At 41.4% G+C, this 20,322-nt stretch overlaps 1 protein-coding gene across 1 annotated transcript in view; it reads left to right on the top strand.

Annotated features, from left to right (window-relative positions):
- The window catches only part of PBLD (phenazine biosynthesis like protein domain containing), a 35,346-nt gene extending 15,242 nt beyond the window's left edge, over positions 1-20,104 (top strand). Inside the window, 8 exon segments of the mRNA XM_061405146.1 lie at positions 6,918-7,017; positions 7,661-7,759; positions 12,793-12,902; positions 12,983-13,012; positions 15,337-15,425; positions 15,689-15,867; positions 17,527-17,589; positions 19,291-20,104. Coding sequence (XP_061261130.1) covers positions 6,918-7,017; positions 7,661-7,759; positions 12,793-12,902; positions 12,983-13,012; positions 15,337-15,425; positions 15,689-15,867; positions 17,527-17,589; positions 19,291-19,403 — 783 coding nt within the window. The 3' untranslated portion in view covers positions 19,404-20,104.
- Positions 20,105-20,322: the final 218 nt, after the last annotated feature.

The raw sequence follows: 20,322 nt of genomic DNA, 5'->3' as shown, positions 1-20,322 counted from the left end.
CAGGCTCCTTTGTCCATGGGATTCTACAGGCAAGAATACTGGAGTGAGTTTTCACTTAGACATAGAAAGTGTATAAAAACAATATTTTAAAAAATGAAATAGATACATTACAATGACAGCTGTGTTAAAAGCTATAGGAATTCCTGATCAGCTATTTGAATAGGTTATCGGGCTGTGGTAGTGATAAGAGGTGGTTTATTGTCCTGTAAACCTGCTTTACTAGTTAGTGAAAATAACATACCAACAAAAGTAAGGAGCCCATATTTATTCTCCCTCATATTCTAACAAAACCTTAAGATTGTGTGTGTGTGTGTGTGTGTGTGTGTGTGTGCTTTTAGGGCAGAGCTTCTCAAATGTGTAATTAACCTTTTGGACTGGGAAGTTCTTTATTGTGTGAGGTGTCATGCCTGTTATAAAATGTTTTTCAGGTCCTGGGCTTTGACCCACTAAATGACAGTAGTCTTCCCCTACTCCCTGAGCCATGACAATCAAAAATTGCCCCCAGTTGAGAACCATTGTTTCAAAAGATACCTTGTCTAAAGAGAGGTTTATTCTGGAGTTTTCCTGTTTAAATTATCCATAAAAACAACTTCAAGGCCCAGTGTATACATTTATTCCATTTCAGCTGGCATTTCCTGGCTATCTACCATGAGAGGGACACTGCTAGGATCAAATGGGATGCTCATAGATGTGCATTTTTATTCTTTCAAACACTAATAATCATTTCCAGTGACAGCAAGGAGGATTGGCTTCACACTTTTAAGTAGGAAAGCTTAGTTTTAGTTCCTAAATTACTTGCTTTTCTGGTTTTCCTGGGTAAAGTTAGGTATAACCAAAAGCCACTTTTATAGCTTGGTAGGTTATATATTTAAATGAAAAAAGGTGTAAGCAATCCTGAGTTCAATCCACGCTTTAACTCACATGCAGTGGCCATTTCCACACTTGGCATCCTTTCTTAGAGAGGATTACTGACTCAGTGTGACCAGACTAGGTCAGAGACTCCTGGGGTTTGTAGAGAGTTACAACCTTGTATCTCAGTTTTATGCTCAGAAGAAGGATGCAGAGTGCAGAGAAGATTCTTCCAGGACACTGAAGCATTTTTCTTTGCCAAATATTTGAAGGAAGAGAGCAATGCAAAGGAAGAGGAAATGCTAGTGTGGTAATCTCTGCTTCCCAAGTACCCTAGCTGACTTTTGGAACAAAACTCTTAGCTGGGGGCAGTGATTTCAGGCACGTTCAGCCAGACACATACTGTGTTAATTGGTTTTCATATTGGTTTTCATATTTCATTTCACCCTCACAACCACTTTATGAGTAGGTTTTATTATTAATCCCCGTTTTACAGACGAGAAGACAGAGGCAGAGAAAGGTTAAGCAGTTTATCTAAGTGGCTGACTTCAGAATCCCACCCCATGTCTGCCTGACTGCAGGGTCCATGCCTTTAACCCACTATATTCACTACTGGTGCTTCCCAGGTGGCACAGTGGTAAAGAATCTGCCTGCCAATGCAGAAGACGCAAGAGACACAGGTTTGATCCCTGGGTCAGGAAGATCTTCTGGAGGAGGAAATGGCAACCCACTCTAGTGTTCTTGCCTGGAAAATTCTATGGTCAGAAGAACCTGGCAGGCTACAGTCCATGGGGTCACAAAGAGTGAGACACGACTGAGCTTGCACACGCACTCACTACTGGAATATTCACTACTAGATACTCTCCCACAGTGCCCCTTCCCAGTTGGTAACATGCATCAGCCTTATAATTCACTCAACGCCTGTCTTCCTCACTTCCGGACATTCTATGAGATCTTAATCTATTCTGACTTGTTCCAACATCCAGGGCCTGGCACACGGGAGACACTAAATATCTGTTGAGTGAAAGTGGAGATAGTATAATCAATTGTATTATGCAGAATCTTCTTCTAGGGGTTCTAGTAGAAGAAGCCAACAGGTATTTATTTATTGATTTTCTTAGTTTATTTTATTATTTGTGTCTTTATTGCTGTAAGCAGACTTTCTCTAGTCGTAGCGAGCTGGGGCTGGCTACTCTCTAGTTATGGTACCTGGAATTTTCATTGAGGTGGCTTCTCTTGTTGCAGAGCACAGGCTCTAGGTACAAGGGCTTCAGTTGTTGTCGTTTACTTGCTCTGTGGCGTGTAGAATCTTTCTGGACCAGAGATCGAACCTGTGTTCCGGGCATTGGCAGGTGAATTCTTATCCACTGTGCCACTGGGGAAGTCTTGGCCAACGGTTATGGATCTTTTGTTTTCACTCATGGTGTGGAATGGGCAGGGCATGCAATGCAAGTATGTGCTTTAGGTTCTATGATGGAGCTGGAGAGACAAGGCATATAAGATCCATTGTTGTTCAGTCGCTAAGTTATATCTGACTCTGCATCCCCATGAACTGCAGCATGCCAGGCTTCTCTGTCCTTCAGTCTCTCCCAGAGTTTGCTCAAACTCATCTCCATTGAGTCGATGATGCTATCTAACCATCTCATCCTCTGTCATCTCCTTCTCCTCCTGCCCTCAGTCTTTCCCAGAGTCAGGGTCTTTTCCAACAAGTCAGCTCTTCACATCAGGTGACCAAAGTATTTAGGAACAACTGAAGATGACTTGCAGCTTGAGTGCTGCATTGTGTGGATATAACTTTGCAATCAGAAACCCAGTGTCTCAGAAGGAATCTCCTGTTTCTTCCTGAATGATTTAGAACTTTCTACATCCAAGTGCTTTTCCTTTGCTAGAAAGAAAGCAGAGGGACAAATGAACAGACAGAGCGAGACTGTCCTGTTTAGGCTGTCATATTTCTAAACTGCCACAAGGTGGGAGTATTTTAAAACTTTACTGTGATTTTCTAATTATTAATCTTTTGCGAGCTGTATGGTTGATAGAACATCAGTGTCCCAACACAGTGCAGTGCATTGTTTCAGAAAAACAAACATGGCTCTCTTTTTACTGCTGGAAACTTGACTCTTGTGAGATTGGCAAAGAGAAATGGATATTAAAGCAAGAGAATTAACAGTTATTGGTTCAGCTTGTAACTATTGTGTGTTACATTTGAAAATAAGCTTATAGTGTAAAATGGAAACATTTTATATTTTTGGTTCCAATACAAAACTTCAGTATTGTTAATGAATGTAGTCTCATTCTTTTTTTTTCCCCTAAAGCTCTCTAAGTTGAAGCAATGTTAATCTTCTCATGATTCACCATTATTTTGCTCTTTGGTTCCAGTGTAGAAATTCAGCCACTTGGTGGTGCATACTGAGGGCTGCGACTATCAAACTTTTTATTGTCTCTGGCACCTCCGGCAAATAGCAGATGTATTTTCAGTGTCCTGGGACAGAAATTCAAATTGTAGCTGGTGAAATATACCAAACCAGAGAGGATTAGAGAGCTGATGGTCAGTGGAGTGTGTGTTTTAACTGGTGTGCAAAAAAGCCCATTTGCAAAGGAATCTACTACCAAAAGATGGTGATCTTAGCTAAAATGTGAAACTCTTTAGTACTTTTAGAAACTCTGGTCCTAAAGGTCGAGGGAAGCAATAGGCAAAGAAAGGAAGGACAAGGATAGGAAGTTTGGCCAAATCAGATAGAGGAAGGACTGGCAAGCACTCAGGTTCCTGCAGTCAAGGAGACAAATCCATGTTTTTCTTCATCAGCCCTTCAGTTACCTTTGAAGCTGATGATTGCAGACTCAGCCCTAGGAAATTAAATGGCTCCCAGTTTCATTAAGGTGTTATATGCATGAGCAGGTAGGCCAGTTTCCATGGAGAACATTCTACAAACCATGGAAAAGCAACTTGAGCTCACTTCTGAACATTGTCTTGTTGGCCCCAGCAGCACTCAATCTCCTCTACTCAGGTAGGACTTCTCACTCCCTAGCCCCACAGGTGTCCACAGGTGTGACATGTGCTCATTCCACTTCATTCCTACCATCCTAATTCTCCTTACCTCAACTTGCAGAATCCTAGAGAATCAAAGATATAACGGGAGGAGAGCAAAGTGCAGTCAAGTGACTTGCCCAAGAAGCATCTCTAATTCAAAACTTTTGCCCAGTTTTTCCTGTCCAGCTCACCCAAATCTGACCTTTTGCTAGGTCTGGCTCAAGTCCTCACCTTTAAAGTCCTAGGGAACTTAATGTTAAAATCTGTATATCTCAGTTACATACTCTTTGGTATGGCCTACTGCTGCTTTCTGTATCTGTCTTGACTCCTCAGCTGACAGGCTAAGGCTCTTGAACCCAGGGCCAGCTCTTATACATCAGGGCTCCCCAATCGTTAATGTGCACACAGATCATCTGGTTTCTGTTTAAGGTGGAGATTCTGATTCAGAAGGTCTGGGGTAGGGCTTGAGACTCTACATTTCTGACAAATTCCCTTGAAAGTGGTGCTGATGCTGCTGGCTCAGCGCAGCATGGGTAATTGATTGATGGCTCCTTTTCCTCAGAAATGTTGCAGGAGTCCATTTTATCTGATAGAAATTGGTTTTTCTGCCTGTAGCATGTTGAAGGGATAATAATAGTTTCTTTGTTATGGGGAGGTAGTACAGTATGTCAAGTTAAAGCACTGACTTTGAGTCACTCAAAGTAAAAAGGTAACATTTTTCAAGTACTTAATTATGTGTTGGGCACTCTGATGAGTGCTTTATATGCATTATTGGATTAAATCTTTTGAAAGAAAAATGGTAAGTAAAAAACAAACAAAAACTCATTGTGTTCTGTTTGGGTTTTCAGAAAATAAGTATCAATTTCTTAAGTGATTTCTCTTTCTGTAGGGCTACAGAGTTTCTACAGATTCTGAATACAGTGCTCTTTTAAGAAAAGCTTATGGAGAAGGAAATGGCAACCCACTCCAGTGTTCTTGCCTGGAGAATCCCATGGATGGAGAAGCCTGGTAGGCTTCCGTCTATGGGGTCGCACAGAGTCAGACACGACTGAAGCAACTTAGCAGCAGCAGCAGCAGCCCTGGAATAAAAGCTATGACCAACCTAGATAGCATATTAAAAAGCAGAGACATTACTTTGCCAACAAAGGTCCATCTAGTCAAAGCTATGGTTTTCCCAGTAGTCATGTATAGATGTGAAAGTTGGACTATAAAGAAAGATGATCGCCGAACAATTGATGTTTTGAGCTTTGGTGTTGGAAAAGACTCTTGAGAGTCCCTTGGACAACAAGAAGACCAACCAGTCAATCATAAAGGAAATCAGTCCTGAATATTCATTGCAAGGACCGATGTTGAAGCTGAAACTCCAATACTTTGGCCACCTGATGCAAAGAACTGACTCTTTGGAAAAGACCCTGCTTCTGGGAAAGATTGAAGGCAGGAGAAGAAGGGGAAGACAGAGGATGAGATGGTTGGAAGGCATCACTGACATAATGGACATGAGTTTCAGTATGCTCTGGGAGTTGGTGATGCATAGGGAAGCCTGTCGTGCTGCAGTCCATGGGGTTGCAAAGAGTCGGACACAAATGAGTGAATGAACTGAACTGACACTGTAGAGATGGAACATACTGTGTAAATATACAAAATAAAAGCAAAAGGCTGTATTATGATTAAAAAAAAAAAAAGAAAGAAAAGCTTAGTAAGTCTCCTGTGAGGATTTTTACATCAGCTGATAGTTAAGAAGTTATGACTAATTTTTCGTAACTGCTGTTTTGTGTCTTATATGCCTTTTCTCAATACACAAACTTCAATAGGTAAACATCTTTGTAATGTTGTATGAGTACACGGAAAAAGAGTTCGAGTCAACTAAAAAACAAGGATGTTTAACTTGACGTAACTCAGATAAGTAAATTCTGAACTTATTAGAATAAAGTTTCAATTCTTATTTCTGGGTTTCAGAAGCTCAAGAACAATAAGTTTGGCAAAGGCAAAAATGCATTTATCTTATCTTGAGATTTCTCTTTTTATAATTAGTTTTTATTGGAATATAATTAATATCTTGAGATTTCTTTAGAATTCAGAATATAAGTAGTGAGCATCTTGTTGATTAAAAAAATTGATTTTCATTCTCAAAAAGAAAATATATGCTTCAACCCATTTTTTCCCTTGAGTTAAGAGGAATGTGTGTATGTGTATATGCATGTATATTTGTTAGGATATTACACAAACTTTTTGTGTTTAATTTTTTTTATCTGTAAGTGGATAAAAATATCTATGTTGAGTGTTTTAAAAATGCAAATTAAAAGAATACTGAATTCTCTCAGCAAATGTTTATTGAACTCCTACCATACCAGGATAAATACAAGCATTGCTCTAAACCAGGACAAAGCAAAGTAGCACAGTGGTGCTCTCATAGAACTCTGAGTCAGAGGTTGGGGGTACAGCCAGTAAAGGGGCAGAGTAGATAATTTCAGGTGGTGTAAGGACTGGGAAGGAGACAGCAGTCTGGAAGGCTTCCTGGAGGAGGTGATCTCTGACTTGAGCCTGACTCATTAAAGGGAGTGTAACATGCATAAATGAGGTCAGGGTGGTCCAGTCTGCTTAGAGTGGGCACCTAACATCTCTTCATCCAACAGAATGACAGACTGTGGAGTTTCTGTTTGTAACAATTGTTTTTAGAAGAGAGCATGATCTCTCTGATAGACTAGATAGTAATCTGACAAAGGATAGCCCAGGCCGGTAGGTTTTTCAGAATCTGCTCTAGCTTCCACAGCTCTTCACATGGTGCTACATGCATGGATTTCTGAAAAACAATCTTTATAAAAGTGCCTTAAATTTCTTCGTGATTATTTACTTTAAAAATATATGACTTTAAAAAAAAAAAAGTATATGACTTTTTAAAATTCTTTTTTACATTAAAAAAATTTTAAAGTATATAACTTTTAATATTAATAAACTTTTTTTTCTTACTAGTGGTAGTTGCTGTTCAAGGAAGTCTGATTTGTGTTTCTGGAATCTCACTAACCTTTTGCTTCTAATTTAGAAACTGGATGAAGACTTGCATCAAAAAATTGCAAAGGAGATGAACCTCTCTGAAACGGCTTTTATCCGAAAGCTACACCCAAATGACAACTTTACACAAAGTAAATACACTTTTTTCTTTTCTTTTAAAACAATTCCTGAATGGTACCAGAAACTGTTTTTCCAGTGGGGGAATAATATTTAAGAAAAATGTCCATTTATTCTTTGCATGCAGATAAGGAAGGTGGGGGAGCTTCTAATTTGATTTTCAGTTCATCTAAGGGAGCAGATGCTGATGAATTTGAGTGTTTCAGATCCAGATCTAGCATTGCAGAGCCCTAGAAGTCTTGCTTCGGAGAAGGCAATGGCACCCCACTCCAGTACTCGTGCCTGGAAAATCCCATGGATGGAGGAGCCTGGTGGGCTGCAGTCCATGCGGTCGCTAAGAGTCAGACATGACTGAGCGACTTCACTTTCACGCATTGGAGAAGGAAATGACAACCCACTCCAGTGTTCTTGCCTGGAGAATCCCAGGGATGGGGGAGCCTGGTGGGCTGCTGTCTATGGGGTCACACAGAGTCGGACACGACTGAAGCGACTTAGCAGCAGCAGCAGCAGCAACAGAGGTCTTGCCTAGACTTTGCTCCTCCTTTTCACCACACGTTTCAGTGATTAATTACGCTAATGCAATGTTTAGAAAATGAAAACTTTCAACCCCCTTGTATGGAAATGATCTTGTCTCTCTTTGGTTTTTCCCCTCTGAAGGTTCCTGCTTTGGATTAAGATGGTTTACACCACAGAATGAGGTTCCTCTCTGTGGCCACGCTACCCTGGCTTCTGCAGCTGTGCTGTTTCACAAAATAAGTAATATGATTTTCTTTTATGAACTTATCAGTTAGTAAATAGAAATATTTTTAAAAACTCTCGTACATTTTTTCCTGTGAACCAAAGTGACTGGTATAAAGACTGCAAAGTTTATTTCACATGATTTATTATGTAGAAACAAAAACAGCAACCTTCAAGAACACTTTGATTTTTCAGGCATGTTGAATAGCCATAGTTGCTGTTCTCTGAAATGCCATTTTCCTTTGTTTATAGTTTATTTTATTTATTTACTTTTGGTTGCGCTGGGTCTCTGTTGCTGTGCATGGGCTTTCTCTAGTTGCGGCCCGCGGGGGCTACTCTGGTTGTGGTGCATGGGCTTCTCCTGGTGGCAGCTTCTCTTGTTTCGGAGCACAGGCTCCAGCAGTTGTGGGATGCGGTCTTAATTCCTCTATGGCATCCTCCCTCCCAGACCAAGGATTGGACGCATGTCCCCTGCATTGGCAAGTGGATTTTTATCCACTGTATCACTAGGGAAGTCCTACCATTTTCTTTTAAATAGGAGCTCTCTGGTCTCTGTGACCAACACAGGAGGACGGCTTGTAAGGCAGAATAGGTATTTAACATGACATAATACTGGGGAACTAAAAGACATACTTTTCCCCAAATGTGTCCCCATGCACACTGAAATTCATTTCACAATAGAAGCTTCTTTATCCTGAATTTTAAATATTCATGAGGTAAACTATATACATTTACCCTGTGAAGAAAGGATGCAGTACTTTAATCCTACCAGTTCCCATCTCATCTACACTTGGTGTAATAAAGATCAGGGCTTTGTGGGAACAGGGCAGAGGAAGAGATGCCTGGAAATGTCCTCAAAGTAGAGACAGAAGCAGCCATGAAAAAGTGTAGACAACAGAAAGTCAAACAAGGAAGTAACCAGGATGATATGACAGAGGGGTAACTGGGGGAGTGGGGGATTTGAAAAAGAAGTTCTTTTTGGAGTTACTTCAGTTCAGTTCAGTCGCTTAGTCATGTCCGACTATTTGTGACCCCATGGACTGCAGCACACCAGGCTTCCCTGTCCATCACCAACTCCTGGAGCATACTCAAACTCAAGTCCATTGAGTTGGTGATGCCATCCAACCATCTTATCCTCTGTCGTCCCCTTCTCCTCCCGCCTGCAATCTTTTCCAGCATCAGGGTCTTTTCCAGTGAGTCAGTTCTTTGCATCAGGTGGCCAAAGTAATGGAGCTTTGGCTTCAGCATCAGTCCTTCCAATGAATAATCAGGACTGACTTCCTTTAGGATGGACTGGTTGGATCTCCTTGCTGCCCAAGGGACTCTCAAGAGTCTTCCCCAACATCATAGTTCAAAAGCATCAATTCTTCGGTGCTCTGCTTTCTTTGTAGTCCTACTCTCACAGCCATACATGACTACTGGAAAAACCATAGCCTTGACTAGATGGACTTTGTCGCCAAAGTAATGTCTCTGCTTTTCAATAGGCTGTCTAGGTTGGTCATAGCTTTTCTTCCAAGGAGCAAGTGTCTTTTAATTTCATAACTGCAGTCACCATCTGCAGTGATTTGGGAGTCCAAAAAAAATAAAGTTTGTTACTGTTTCTACTGTTTCCCCATCTATTTGAAATGAAGTGATGGGACCAGATGCCATGATCTTCGTTTTCTGAATGTTGAGTTTTAAGCCAAATTTTTCACTCTCCTCTTTCACTTTCATCAAGAAGCTCTTTAGTCCTTCTTCGCTTTCTGCCATAAGAGTGGTGTCATATGTGTATCTGAGGTTATTGATATTTCTCCCAGCAATCTTGATTCCAGCTTGTGCTTCATCCAGCCTGGCATTTCTCCTGATATACTCTGCATATAAGTTAAATAAGCAGGGTGACAATATACAGCCTTGACTTCCCAATTTGGAACCAGTCTGTTGTTCCATGTTTGGTTCTAACTGATGCTTCTTGACCTGCATACAGATTTCTCAGGAGGCAGGTCAGGTGGTCTGGTATTCCCATCTCTTAAAGAATTTTCCACATTTTGTTGTGATCCACACAGTCAAAAGCTTTGGCATAGTCAATAAAGGAGAAGCAGATGTTTTTCTGGAACTCTCTTGCTTTTTTGATGATCCAGTGGATGTTGGCAATTTGACCTCTGGTTCCTCTGACTTTTCTAAATCCAGCTTAAACATCTGGAAGTTCATGGTTCATGTACTGGTGAAGCCTGGCTTGAAGAAGTTTGAGCATTACTTTGCTAGCGTGTGAGATGTGTGCAGTTGTGTGGTCATTTGAACATTGTTTGGCATTGCCGTCCTTTGGGATTGGAATGAAAACTGACCTTTTCCAGTCCTGTGGCTACCACTGAGTTTTCCAAATTTGTTGGCATATTGAGTGCAGCACTTCCACAGCATCATCTTTTAGGATTTGGAAGCCTTCCCTGGTGGCTCAGACAGTAAAGTGTCTGCCTGCAATGCGGAGACCCGGGTTTGATCCCCCAGTCAGGAAGATCCCCTGGAGAAGGAAATGGCAACCCACTCCAGCACCCTTGCTTGGAAAATCCCATGAACGGAGGAGCCTGATAGGCTACAGTCCATGGGGTCACAAAGTTGGACACGACTGAGCGACTTCTTTCTTTCATATGTAGAGTCTTCTCTTGTGTTGTTGAAGAGGTGCTTGCTATGACTAGTGTGCTCTCGGCAAAGCTCTGTTAGTCTTTGCCCTGTTTCATTTTGTACTCCAAAGCCCAATTTGCCTATTACTCCAGGTATCTCTTGACTTCCTACTTTTGCATTCCAGTTCCCTATGATGAAAAGGACATCTTTTTTGGGTGTTAGTTCTGGAGGTCTTGTTGGTCTTCATAGAACTGTTCAGCTTCAGCTTCTTTAGCATTACTGGTTGGAGCATAGACTTGGATTACTGTGATATTGAATGGTTTGCCTTGGAAATGAACAGAGATCATTCTGTCATTTTTGAGATTGCACCCAAGTACTGCATTTCAGACTCTTTTGTTGACTGTGAGGACTACTCCTTTTCTTCTAAGGGATTCTTGTCCGCAGTAGTAGATACAATGGTCATCTGAATTAAATTCCCTCATCCAGTCCCTTTTAGTTCACTGATTCCTAAAATGTTGATGTTCATGCTTGCTGTCTCCTATTTGACCACTTCCAATTTACCTTGATTCATGGACCTAACATTCCAGGTTCCTATGCAATATTTGTTCTTTACAGCATTGGACTTTACTTCCATCACCAGTCACATCCACAACTGGTCATTGTTTTCGCTTTGACTCTGTCTCTTCATTCTTTCTGGAGTTATTTCTCCACTCTTCTCCAGTAGCATATTGGGCACCTACCAACCTGGGGAGTTCATCTTTCAGTGTCCTATCTTTTTGCCTTTTCATACTGTTCATGGGGTTCTCAAGGCAAGAATACTGAAGTGGTTTGCCTTTGCCTTCTCTAGGACCATGTTTTGTCAGAACTCTCCACCGTGACCCATCTGTCTTGGGTGGTCCTACATGGTATGGCTCATAGTTTCATTGAGTTAGACAGGGCTGTGGTCCATGTGATTAGTTTGATTAGTTTCCTGTAATTGGGAGTTACTTAGATGGGGGTAATAAGTGAAGGTCTTATAGGCCACGTTTGCCCTGGAAGCAGTCTCACCGGCATGCTGGGAGGACTAGGGGCAGTATTCTTAGGATTAGCATTGTTAGTGGAGTAAAGAAAGAAGAATTTTTTCTGCTCCCCAACCCACCATGTCCCTTGTACCAGAAAGCAGAATTTAAATTTTTTTTTTTTAGTTTTTAATTTTTTAAATTAATTAATTAATTATTTTTTAGAATTAAAAAATTTTTTTGAATGACTTAGCTTATTTTTGACTGTGCTGGGTCTTCGTTCTTGTGTGTGGGCTTTCTCTAGCTGTGGTAAGCGGGAGCTCCTCTCTAGTTGCAGTGCACAGGCTTCTCATTTGGGGGCTTTTCTTGTTGTGGAGCACGGGCTCTAGAGCACATGGGCTTCAGTAGTTGCCGCTCTCAGGCTTAGGTGCCCTACAGTGACATGTGGGTTCTTCCTGGACCAGGGGTTGAACCCACGTCACCTGCACTGGCAGGCAGACTCTTAACCTCTGGACCACCAGGGAAGTCCAAGAAAGCAGAACTGAACACCATGTGAAGTTGAACCGCAGAGTAGTAGCAACAAAGAAAGTCCTGATAGTCTTGCACAGGGTAGGCCTGAGGTTAGATGAGAAAATGCTTTGTAAATAATGATGTCTTACACCAGTTGTAATGAGAAGACTAAAACTTTGAATTTCAGAATATAAATTTTATTCTGTGAAAGCTAATCAGCAATGTGACATTTCCTCACCTTTGAGATATGTTCACAGAAATACTAGGGAAAAGAGTTAAGTCATAAATCTTTGTTTTCACTAAAAATGTTATCCCCTCTGAGATAAGTGGCCCAAGTTGTATCAGTAATATGAAGGGATATTGTATCAGGGTTTGTGATCTAATCTTTAAATCAATATTTTATATATAGTTTGGCTTGTTTACGGTAAAATTGATTTGTTCATATCAGACTGTTGTATAAAACCTGTATGTTCTATTTGTCATCCCTTTGGCATAAGTTAAACTAGTAGTTTATAACTCTATAAACTCTATTGTAGGAGTATATAAAATATAAAAATCCACATTAAAAAACATTATAGCAACCCTATAAGCTGTGTTTAATTATTTACCATTTTATTGGTAAAATGAAATTAGTATGTTTAATTACTACCCTGTTTTATTGATGAGGAAATTGAGGTTTAAGGAGATTAAATAATTTTTTCAAGAGCACAGTATGATGTCAAGACCAATCAGTTATGTTCTTGGTTCTCAAGTTAGAATCCAGTGAGAGTTTTCTCCACTAAGACCCCAGTAATCCAAACCTGGGACCGCTTTACTGGAATGAATGACACTGCCTGAGAATCTTTTAAAAGTGATCAAAAGAGACATGCAACCATATAACAAAGTTTATTTTTCTATTTCTTGATTCCTTTCAAACATTTAACAAAATAAAATTCTTTTTTTGGCCAGAAAATGTACATAGCACTCTAACCTTTGTCACTATGAGTGGGTAACTGAAGGCCAGAAAAGAAGAGGATGGTATCGTCCTGGACCTGCCTCTTTATCCAGCCCATCCCCAGGTCAGCTTTTTAAAATTATTGCCACACACTGTATACAATGTGCCCGTTTTACAATGATTTTGTCTTTTTTCATGATCTAGAAATTGCACGAAGTGGAGGACCTGATAAAGGTTCGTGAAAGAGTCAAACTTGAGCCATGGGATTTGATCATCTGTAATTGTTTGAACAAAGATTTGTTGTATTTGATCTCAAATATAGACCTTCTACCAATGTAAGTGTTCTAGTTTAAGCTTGGGTGAATACTGCATGGTGCCTTTCAGGTTTGAATTTTAATATTGAATCTATTTGGTGAAAAGATTGACCAGTTTTCCCTAACTCTTCATTATCTGATTAGCCCCCATGGAAAGATGGGGGAGGGGAGAGTGCCATGTGGCAGGCTGAGAGTGAAAGAAAAGAATGGAAACAGCCTGGCAGCAGTCTGTGTCCTGATCTCTTCAGTGGAGAATAAGGCTGAGATGACGGGGCTGTGCTTTGATGCAAGAGAGCAGAAAAGCAAGGGTACTGCAATAGAGAAGACAAGATATATATAGCAGCCTCCTCAAAGGGTCTGTGTGGGGATGGGGCTTTATGATAAGGATGATGATGATGATAAAGAATATTTTTGAGAGTCTGTTCTGTGCAGTACCATGCATTTTAATGCATTATTTCATTTAATTCTCACTGTCACCCAGGGCAGTAGGCACTACAGTTGTCTTGTGGAGATTCTAGAAGGCCAGAGCAGCCCTGGATAGCCAGGTGCTTAGGTTTTAGAGCAGGAAGGGCCCAGGTCAAGACCAGGCCAAGGGTGCCATGAGAAAAAATTATTCTGGGAAATGGCCCGTTACAGGTAGTAATGGGTATTTCTTAGTGAATTTTCAAATACAGCATTTGTTATCTCTTTAGTGTTTTGCTTTAAGTTTTCAAAGAATATAAGCAAGTATCATGGATTCTACTTTTACACTCAGCTTCACCTGTGGCTTCGGTTTTGGGAGACAAGCCAAATTCATAAATGAATTGCTTTAAGCATATTGGCAAAAAAACAGAAAATCTTTACAGTGGTAGACCTTGTTCATGATAGAAAGAACTTAACCTGCTCTCTCTAAGTCTCAGGGTCAGCATTTGTAAAATGGGAATGATGAAAAGTATTTATCGTGAGTATTGTCATTTTGGGCTTCCCAGGCGACTCAGTGGTAAAGAATCTGCCTGCCAATGCAGGAGACACAGAAGATAAGGGTTCGATTCCTGGGCTAGGAAGATCCCCCTGGAGTAGGAAATGGCAACCCACTCCAATATTCTTGACTGGGAAATCCCTGGACAGAGGAGCCTGACGGGCTGCATTCTTTGGGGTCGCAGAGTTGGATACAACTGAGCATGCATGCATTGTCATTTTTGTTCCTAGAAACTGTCAATAAGATTCTCAGTTGAGAATTAAACTTTCCAATTGACATAAGAATCCATGCAGAGAAGGGTTGGATGACCCTTCAGAGAGATTTGGAGGCCTGGAGAGCAGATGGGATTGGGCTGTAGGAGTCACCATATCTAGAGGGGGGACATTGGTCAGCAGTGGTCACAGAGGCAGACCTTCCAGGCACTACCCTCAGTAGTCTTGGCCATGGAACCTAGAGCTTCTAAGCCCCTAAAGAAGATTGCTGCTGCTGCTGCTGCTAAGTCACTTCAGTCATGTTCAACTCTGTGCGACCCCATAGACAGCAGCCCACCAGGCTCCCCTGTCCCTGGGATTCTCCAGGCAAGAACACTGGAGTGGGTTGCCATTTCCTTCTCCAATGCATGGAAGTGGAAAGTGAAAGTGAGGTCGCTCAGTCGTGTCTGACTCTTAGCGACCGCATGGACTGTAGCCCACCAGGCTCCTCCATCCATGGGATTCTCCAGGCAAGAGTACTGGAGTGGGTTGCCATTTCCTTCTCCAAGGGATCTTCCCGACCCGGGGATCGAACCTGGGTCTCCCGCGTTATAGGCAGATGCTTTTACTGTCTGAGCCACCAGGGAATCCCATTCCTCTAAGAAGCAGGCATAAAGCCCCACCTCTACAGATAGTAGACAGTAGTGATTCAGAGCTTTGACTCCAGGGCTCCTCAGTCCTGGGTCAAAGTGTGTGTATGTGAGAGAGAGATTCTGGGCCTCCCTGAATCTTTTTATCTGTGGGGAAAATACCCAGTTGAAGGAGTTGTGTGTCGAGTCTCATAGTAACATGTATGAACAAGGCCTATCTTTGGCTCTCAGAGGCTAAACTTAACCCCTATTAAGGTCCAAGTGCTCCTGAACACCATGAAATTGGCCTTCTTTGAGAAATACCTTGAATCCTAAAACTGACCTGAAACTCTTGAGACTGGAGATGTTGGTTGTGCCTGGCACAAAGCAGATGTTTGTGAGAGATTGTTCTCCAAGGACTTGACCCAAGACACACTTCTGAGGAAGTTTTGGTCTGTCTCCATAGACTGCCATTGGTGACACGTTGGTTCAAGATGTTCGCTATTCCCCAGATACCAAAAAGCTCCTGGTCCGGCTCAGTGATACTTACAACAGGTAAATGAGGTTTTTGACTTTGTCAGTACTGTGGGGGAGGGCACCAGATTCATAGCTCTGGCTTGATCTGGCTGTGCCATGTTCAGTCGAACCATGATCTACACTGCCAGAGTGTTCTGTTCCTGGGCAGGAAGGTTGTAGTTGCTCTTCCTCGCTTACTGCTGAGCCACTGGACAAGCTGCAGCCTGGCCTGCTTTATGAAGTCTGGGGAATGGGTAGTCTGTGGAATGGGTTTGTCCTAATCCATCCTGTTTATGAACAAGGTCATTTCTGGAGAGTCTGACAGTGAATACAGAGAATTTGCTGCAAGTGGAAACCACAGGGAAGGTGAAAGGACTCATTCTCACCCTCAAGGGGGAGCCTGGTGGGCAGACTCAAGCATTTGACTTTTACTCCAGATATTTTGCTCCATGGTACGGTGTGGCTGAAGACCCCGTAACAGGTACTTTTTGCCTTGAATCCTGAGGAAAGCTAAACAGTGGAGGAGGAGGAGAACCGCTGTTTAAGTGCCCTCCACAGTGAGCTTTCGGGTTGTTTGGGTTTTGAGCTGCCTTTGTTTCCCTATCTCCCCTCCCCATCCCTTCACTGAAGTATCTTGTGAAAAACACAGTGTTAATGAGACAGTATATAGCAAGGTTAAATTTTAGCATCAGACAGGCTGGGTTTGCGTCCTAGCTTCCTAGCTGTTGACCTTGGGTAAATGATTTAACTTTTCACAGCTTTTGTTCCCTCTCTATGAAATATGGATAATACCTCATAGGTTATGTAAACACAATGCATGTTAAACACAAAACATAAGCACAGTGCCTGGCACATGGTAAGTGGCCAATAGCTGTTAGGTATTTTAACAACTAACGATAAAACTGGCTCCTTGAGCCAACACTTCTAGAGCTACCTGTTGCAAAATCCAGTGGCCAATGTCCACTATATTCCCAAAGTCCTTTGTGCTTTTCAGTGGCCAGCCTGTGTGATCATTGACCAAGATTTGGTCTTTGAAGGACCAAGTCCTGGACTGCAGGTGGGAAACAGGGACAGGAATAGCGTTTTTCTTCCTCCCCTCCTCCTTTGCCGCACCTGCTCACTAAGTGAGTGGAATGGGTTCAGCAACATAGGAATTCAGGATCTTCCACAAGCCAGAAGCAGAGAGTTGAAATAAAAAGTTGGCAAGAATGTGATGCTTCCTACTTTCATCCTCCTTGATAAAAGTGGGCTGAGCAGCAAAAGGCGGGGAATGCTTTTTGGAGGAAGCTGATGGATAAGAAGTTCTGAGTGGATTTACACATGCATGGTTGCTTCCCAAAGATTTTAATTATCACAGAGGGAATGTTCCCCCTGGAATTATGCTTCTCTAGAGTGGGAAAGCTCTTTGGACAGTGATGGCCAACAGTCTTGGTTTGCTTGAGACTGAAGGACTTCTCAGAGTAGGGATCTTCAGTGATGAAACCAGGGCAGCCTCAGGCATACTGGGATGACTGGGCACCCTGTCCCATAGTATTTAGTACATTTTTCTGATGGAGAAACCTTTTTCAAACCATCCTTTCCTCTCCCAAATACTTGCCTGTCAGTTATTACTTAGCAGTTTGTTCCTTCATTTTAGTATTTATTCTCTGATCTACACCTAAGGCACAATCCTGTGAAAAAATATCTCACTAAAACAAAGCTCTTTTGGCACCAAAAACTGGGAATGTTGTCTTCATGGAAATTTTGGTCTTTTGTCAGAGTTCCCACCCTTCTTTGCATGTGCGTCTTAGGAGGAAGGATATGTTTTTCCTTGATAGATGTAGACAGATTTACGTGAAAGCCTTAATTCTCCTACCATGGACTGACAAGGAATTGATAGACAAGAATTAAAGCCTGCAGTTTAATTCAGCCTTCAGAAAGTGTAAGATGCAGCAGATATGTCTTTTGAAGGAGCTTATCCATAAATTCTATGTCTTCCTTTCTATTCCCATTCATAATTCCACACTTTGCAGAAGTCATGGCCAACATAATGAGTAAGTTGTCTAAGGTTCAAACTGGATAGTTGATCCTTTATGAATGTAGCAGAGTTGCTCCTGTTTTCTTTGGGATTGTTGTAACATAACTTTTCACTTCTTTTAAGGGTCTGCACATACTGTTCTCAGTAGCTACTGGTCTGAGCAACTGGGGAAGAAAGACTTGCACGGTAGGACAGTTCTTTTTCAAATTTTAAAAAAAATTGCTAAACTTTAAGCTAGTATTCCTTTTCATATATACTATCCACTTGAAGATGTAATAAAATGTTAACTATCAAACAAAAATGTTAACTATTACCCACATGAAAACTAAAGGTTTTGAATTCCTTCACCCTGAATCTTCTGCTCAACATCCGCGCCCCCAAACATTTTCCACCTCTGTTTCTCCCAAAGCACAGACACACTTCTAATACAGTTAAGTGCCAAGTAAGTATTTGCTGAATAAAGTTAACTAGGTGTGTAATTTTGGCCCAGAAAGGTTCTTTATAATGTGATGAGTTGAGACTGGATGATTACCAGGGTCCCATTATGGGATTAAATAAAACAAATTGCTTTGGAACCAAGTCTCCTAGTGATTAATACATTGCTCAGGACAGAGAAAATAGATGGTAGCCAGTGGAGGTTACACAGCTAGTACCACATGCAGAACAGGCTACACAATCGAAGTAGAATTTTGACCTTAGTGGACAGAAGTTCTTACTTAGTGGGATGGTTAAGCATCTGTGACCCTGATTTGGGGATAGCAGGGTGGCTGTTCGCTTTCCATTGTGAGCCTAATTACTTCCCTAAGCTCAAGAAGCCTGAGGCTGTACCTCACGTTTGCTTGACAAGTGTGGTTGATTGCTATCCGCAATGAGTAGGGAACTCCTTTTGTCCTTTTCAGACCTCGAGAAAGACGGGGCCTTATCTAAAGGGCCCAAGAGCACCCCCTCTTTATCTTTTTAGCCTTTTAGTCCTAGGCTCTATCTTTTCACTTGTGCTTGCTTACTCCTAGACCTAGATGGAGCCAGGGAGGAAGCTACGGTTAGGGTGTGTCTGGGGCGTTACAGGAAGTAATAGAGGAAGTGGCTCAGGAAGGGAAGATGTAGAGCTGTGTGCTTTGTGTATCAAATTGCGTTTGTGGCCTCAGTCCTCAGGAGAACCGTGTGGGCTAGGCAATATTATGAACAGATGAAGGAACACATTGTTTAAAAAATTAGTTAATAGGTTTTTATTGACAGTGTTGATTTATTACATTAAATAAATTTCTCATGTATATTGTATTTCTGCTTCTATACATCCTACAGTGTGCTCACTATCAAAAATTTATTTTCTATCCTTTACCACGGAGAAGGCAATGGCACCCCACTCCAGTACTCTTGCCTGGAAAATCCCATGGATGGAGGAGCCTGGTAGGCTTCAGTCCATGGGGTCACTAAGAGTCAGACACGACTGAGCGACTTCACTTTCACTTTTCACGTTCATGCATTGGAGAAGGAAATGGCAACCCACTCCAGTATTCTTGCCTGGAGAATCCCAGGGGCGGTGGAGCCTGGTGGGCTGCTGTCTATGGGGTCGCACAGAGTTGGACACTACTGAAGCGACTTAGCAGCAGCAGCAGCAGCATCCTTCATCATGCAGTTGATCTCCTTTAGGCGTTTTGATCCCGCACATATCAGCCTGCCCCTCCCCTTCTGGTAACCACTCTCTGTTCTCTGTGTCTATGTGTTTGGTTTGTTCATTTATTTTGTTTTCATTTGTTTGAAAGAATGTATTCTTTAAACTGACCTGGGAGGATTCTAGAGCTTATAATAATCAGTCTTTCACTATGTCTTATTAATTAAAGGGGTGAAAATTATCTTGATTTGTGACTTGTTTTATGTTTTCTTCAGCCTTTCAGTGTTCCAACCGGGGAGGAGAACTGACAATTTCCCTGCGTTCTGATGGACGAGTTGACATCAAGGGAGGCGCGGCTCTTGTTTTAGAGGGCACGCTGACAGCCTAGACTGCTTGCACTGCAGTGATGCAATCTTGAATTACTGAGTATTTTCTGCATAAAAAGAAATGTAAGAGACTGCTTTGAATAAGATTGCATTGTAGTCCACTTAATCCTCACCTGAGAAATAGAACAATGAAGACAAATTAAGGGATTTAATAATGCTTCCTGATGAATTAACTAAAGGAGTTTTGGTTCTACCTGTGAACATATTCGAAGTAACCCATATCAAAGAATAATGTTGTCACCTTTAATTATGACCACCAATCACAGAATGAGGAACACATTTATGAAGAGTAAGATTAAATCATTTAAACTCAGATGTGAATACCTGATAGATTGTTTTGCAGCCATCGAAAAGACCCAATAGCTATGTGGAAATATAGAAAAATAGTTCATAGTATAATACTAAGAAAGAAAATTATAGTGGACTATTAAATGTTAGCAATGTTATGCTATGTCTGTGGAGAGTAGGAATTTATATGGACAAGAATGGATCATGAAGATAGAAAAGTAAAAACAGTTTATGTGTGAATGTTAAGGGTGGAGTAATTTTAATGTACCTAAAAAATTATTTCCTTTATTGGAACATGCTTACGTTTAATACCTAAAAATCAGGACGTGTAGCTAAATAACTAAAACGCCCAGAAATTTTTTAAATGAGTGATAATGAGTGATAGAGTGATAATAAAATTAAACATGGAAAGTAATGTGATATCCTGCCTCTTTCCAAGTTCTTTTCAGGGTGGGAATCCCCCTTACTGTCACTCCCATGTATTCTGCAAATTAGGTGCCCAGCTGGTATCTGAATTCTCACCCTGTGGGTCAGATCTGCTGCTTAGCAATCTGATGTGGTTGGTAAAAAACAATTTGCTGTCTCCTGTGTGTAAGACACTGGACTAGAAATTGGCAGGGTAGAGAGCTGGGG

The sequence above is a fragment of the Bos javanicus genome, chromosome 28 (assembly GCF_032452875.1).
Source record: "Bos javanicus breed banteng chromosome 28, ARS-OSU_banteng_1.0, whole genome shotgun sequence".
NCBI lineage: Eukaryota > Metazoa > Chordata > Mammalia > Artiodactyla > Bovidae > Bos > Bos javanicus.
Note: the sequence above shows the minus strand (reverse complement) of the source record. Positions and strands in the feature narration are given on the sequence as shown.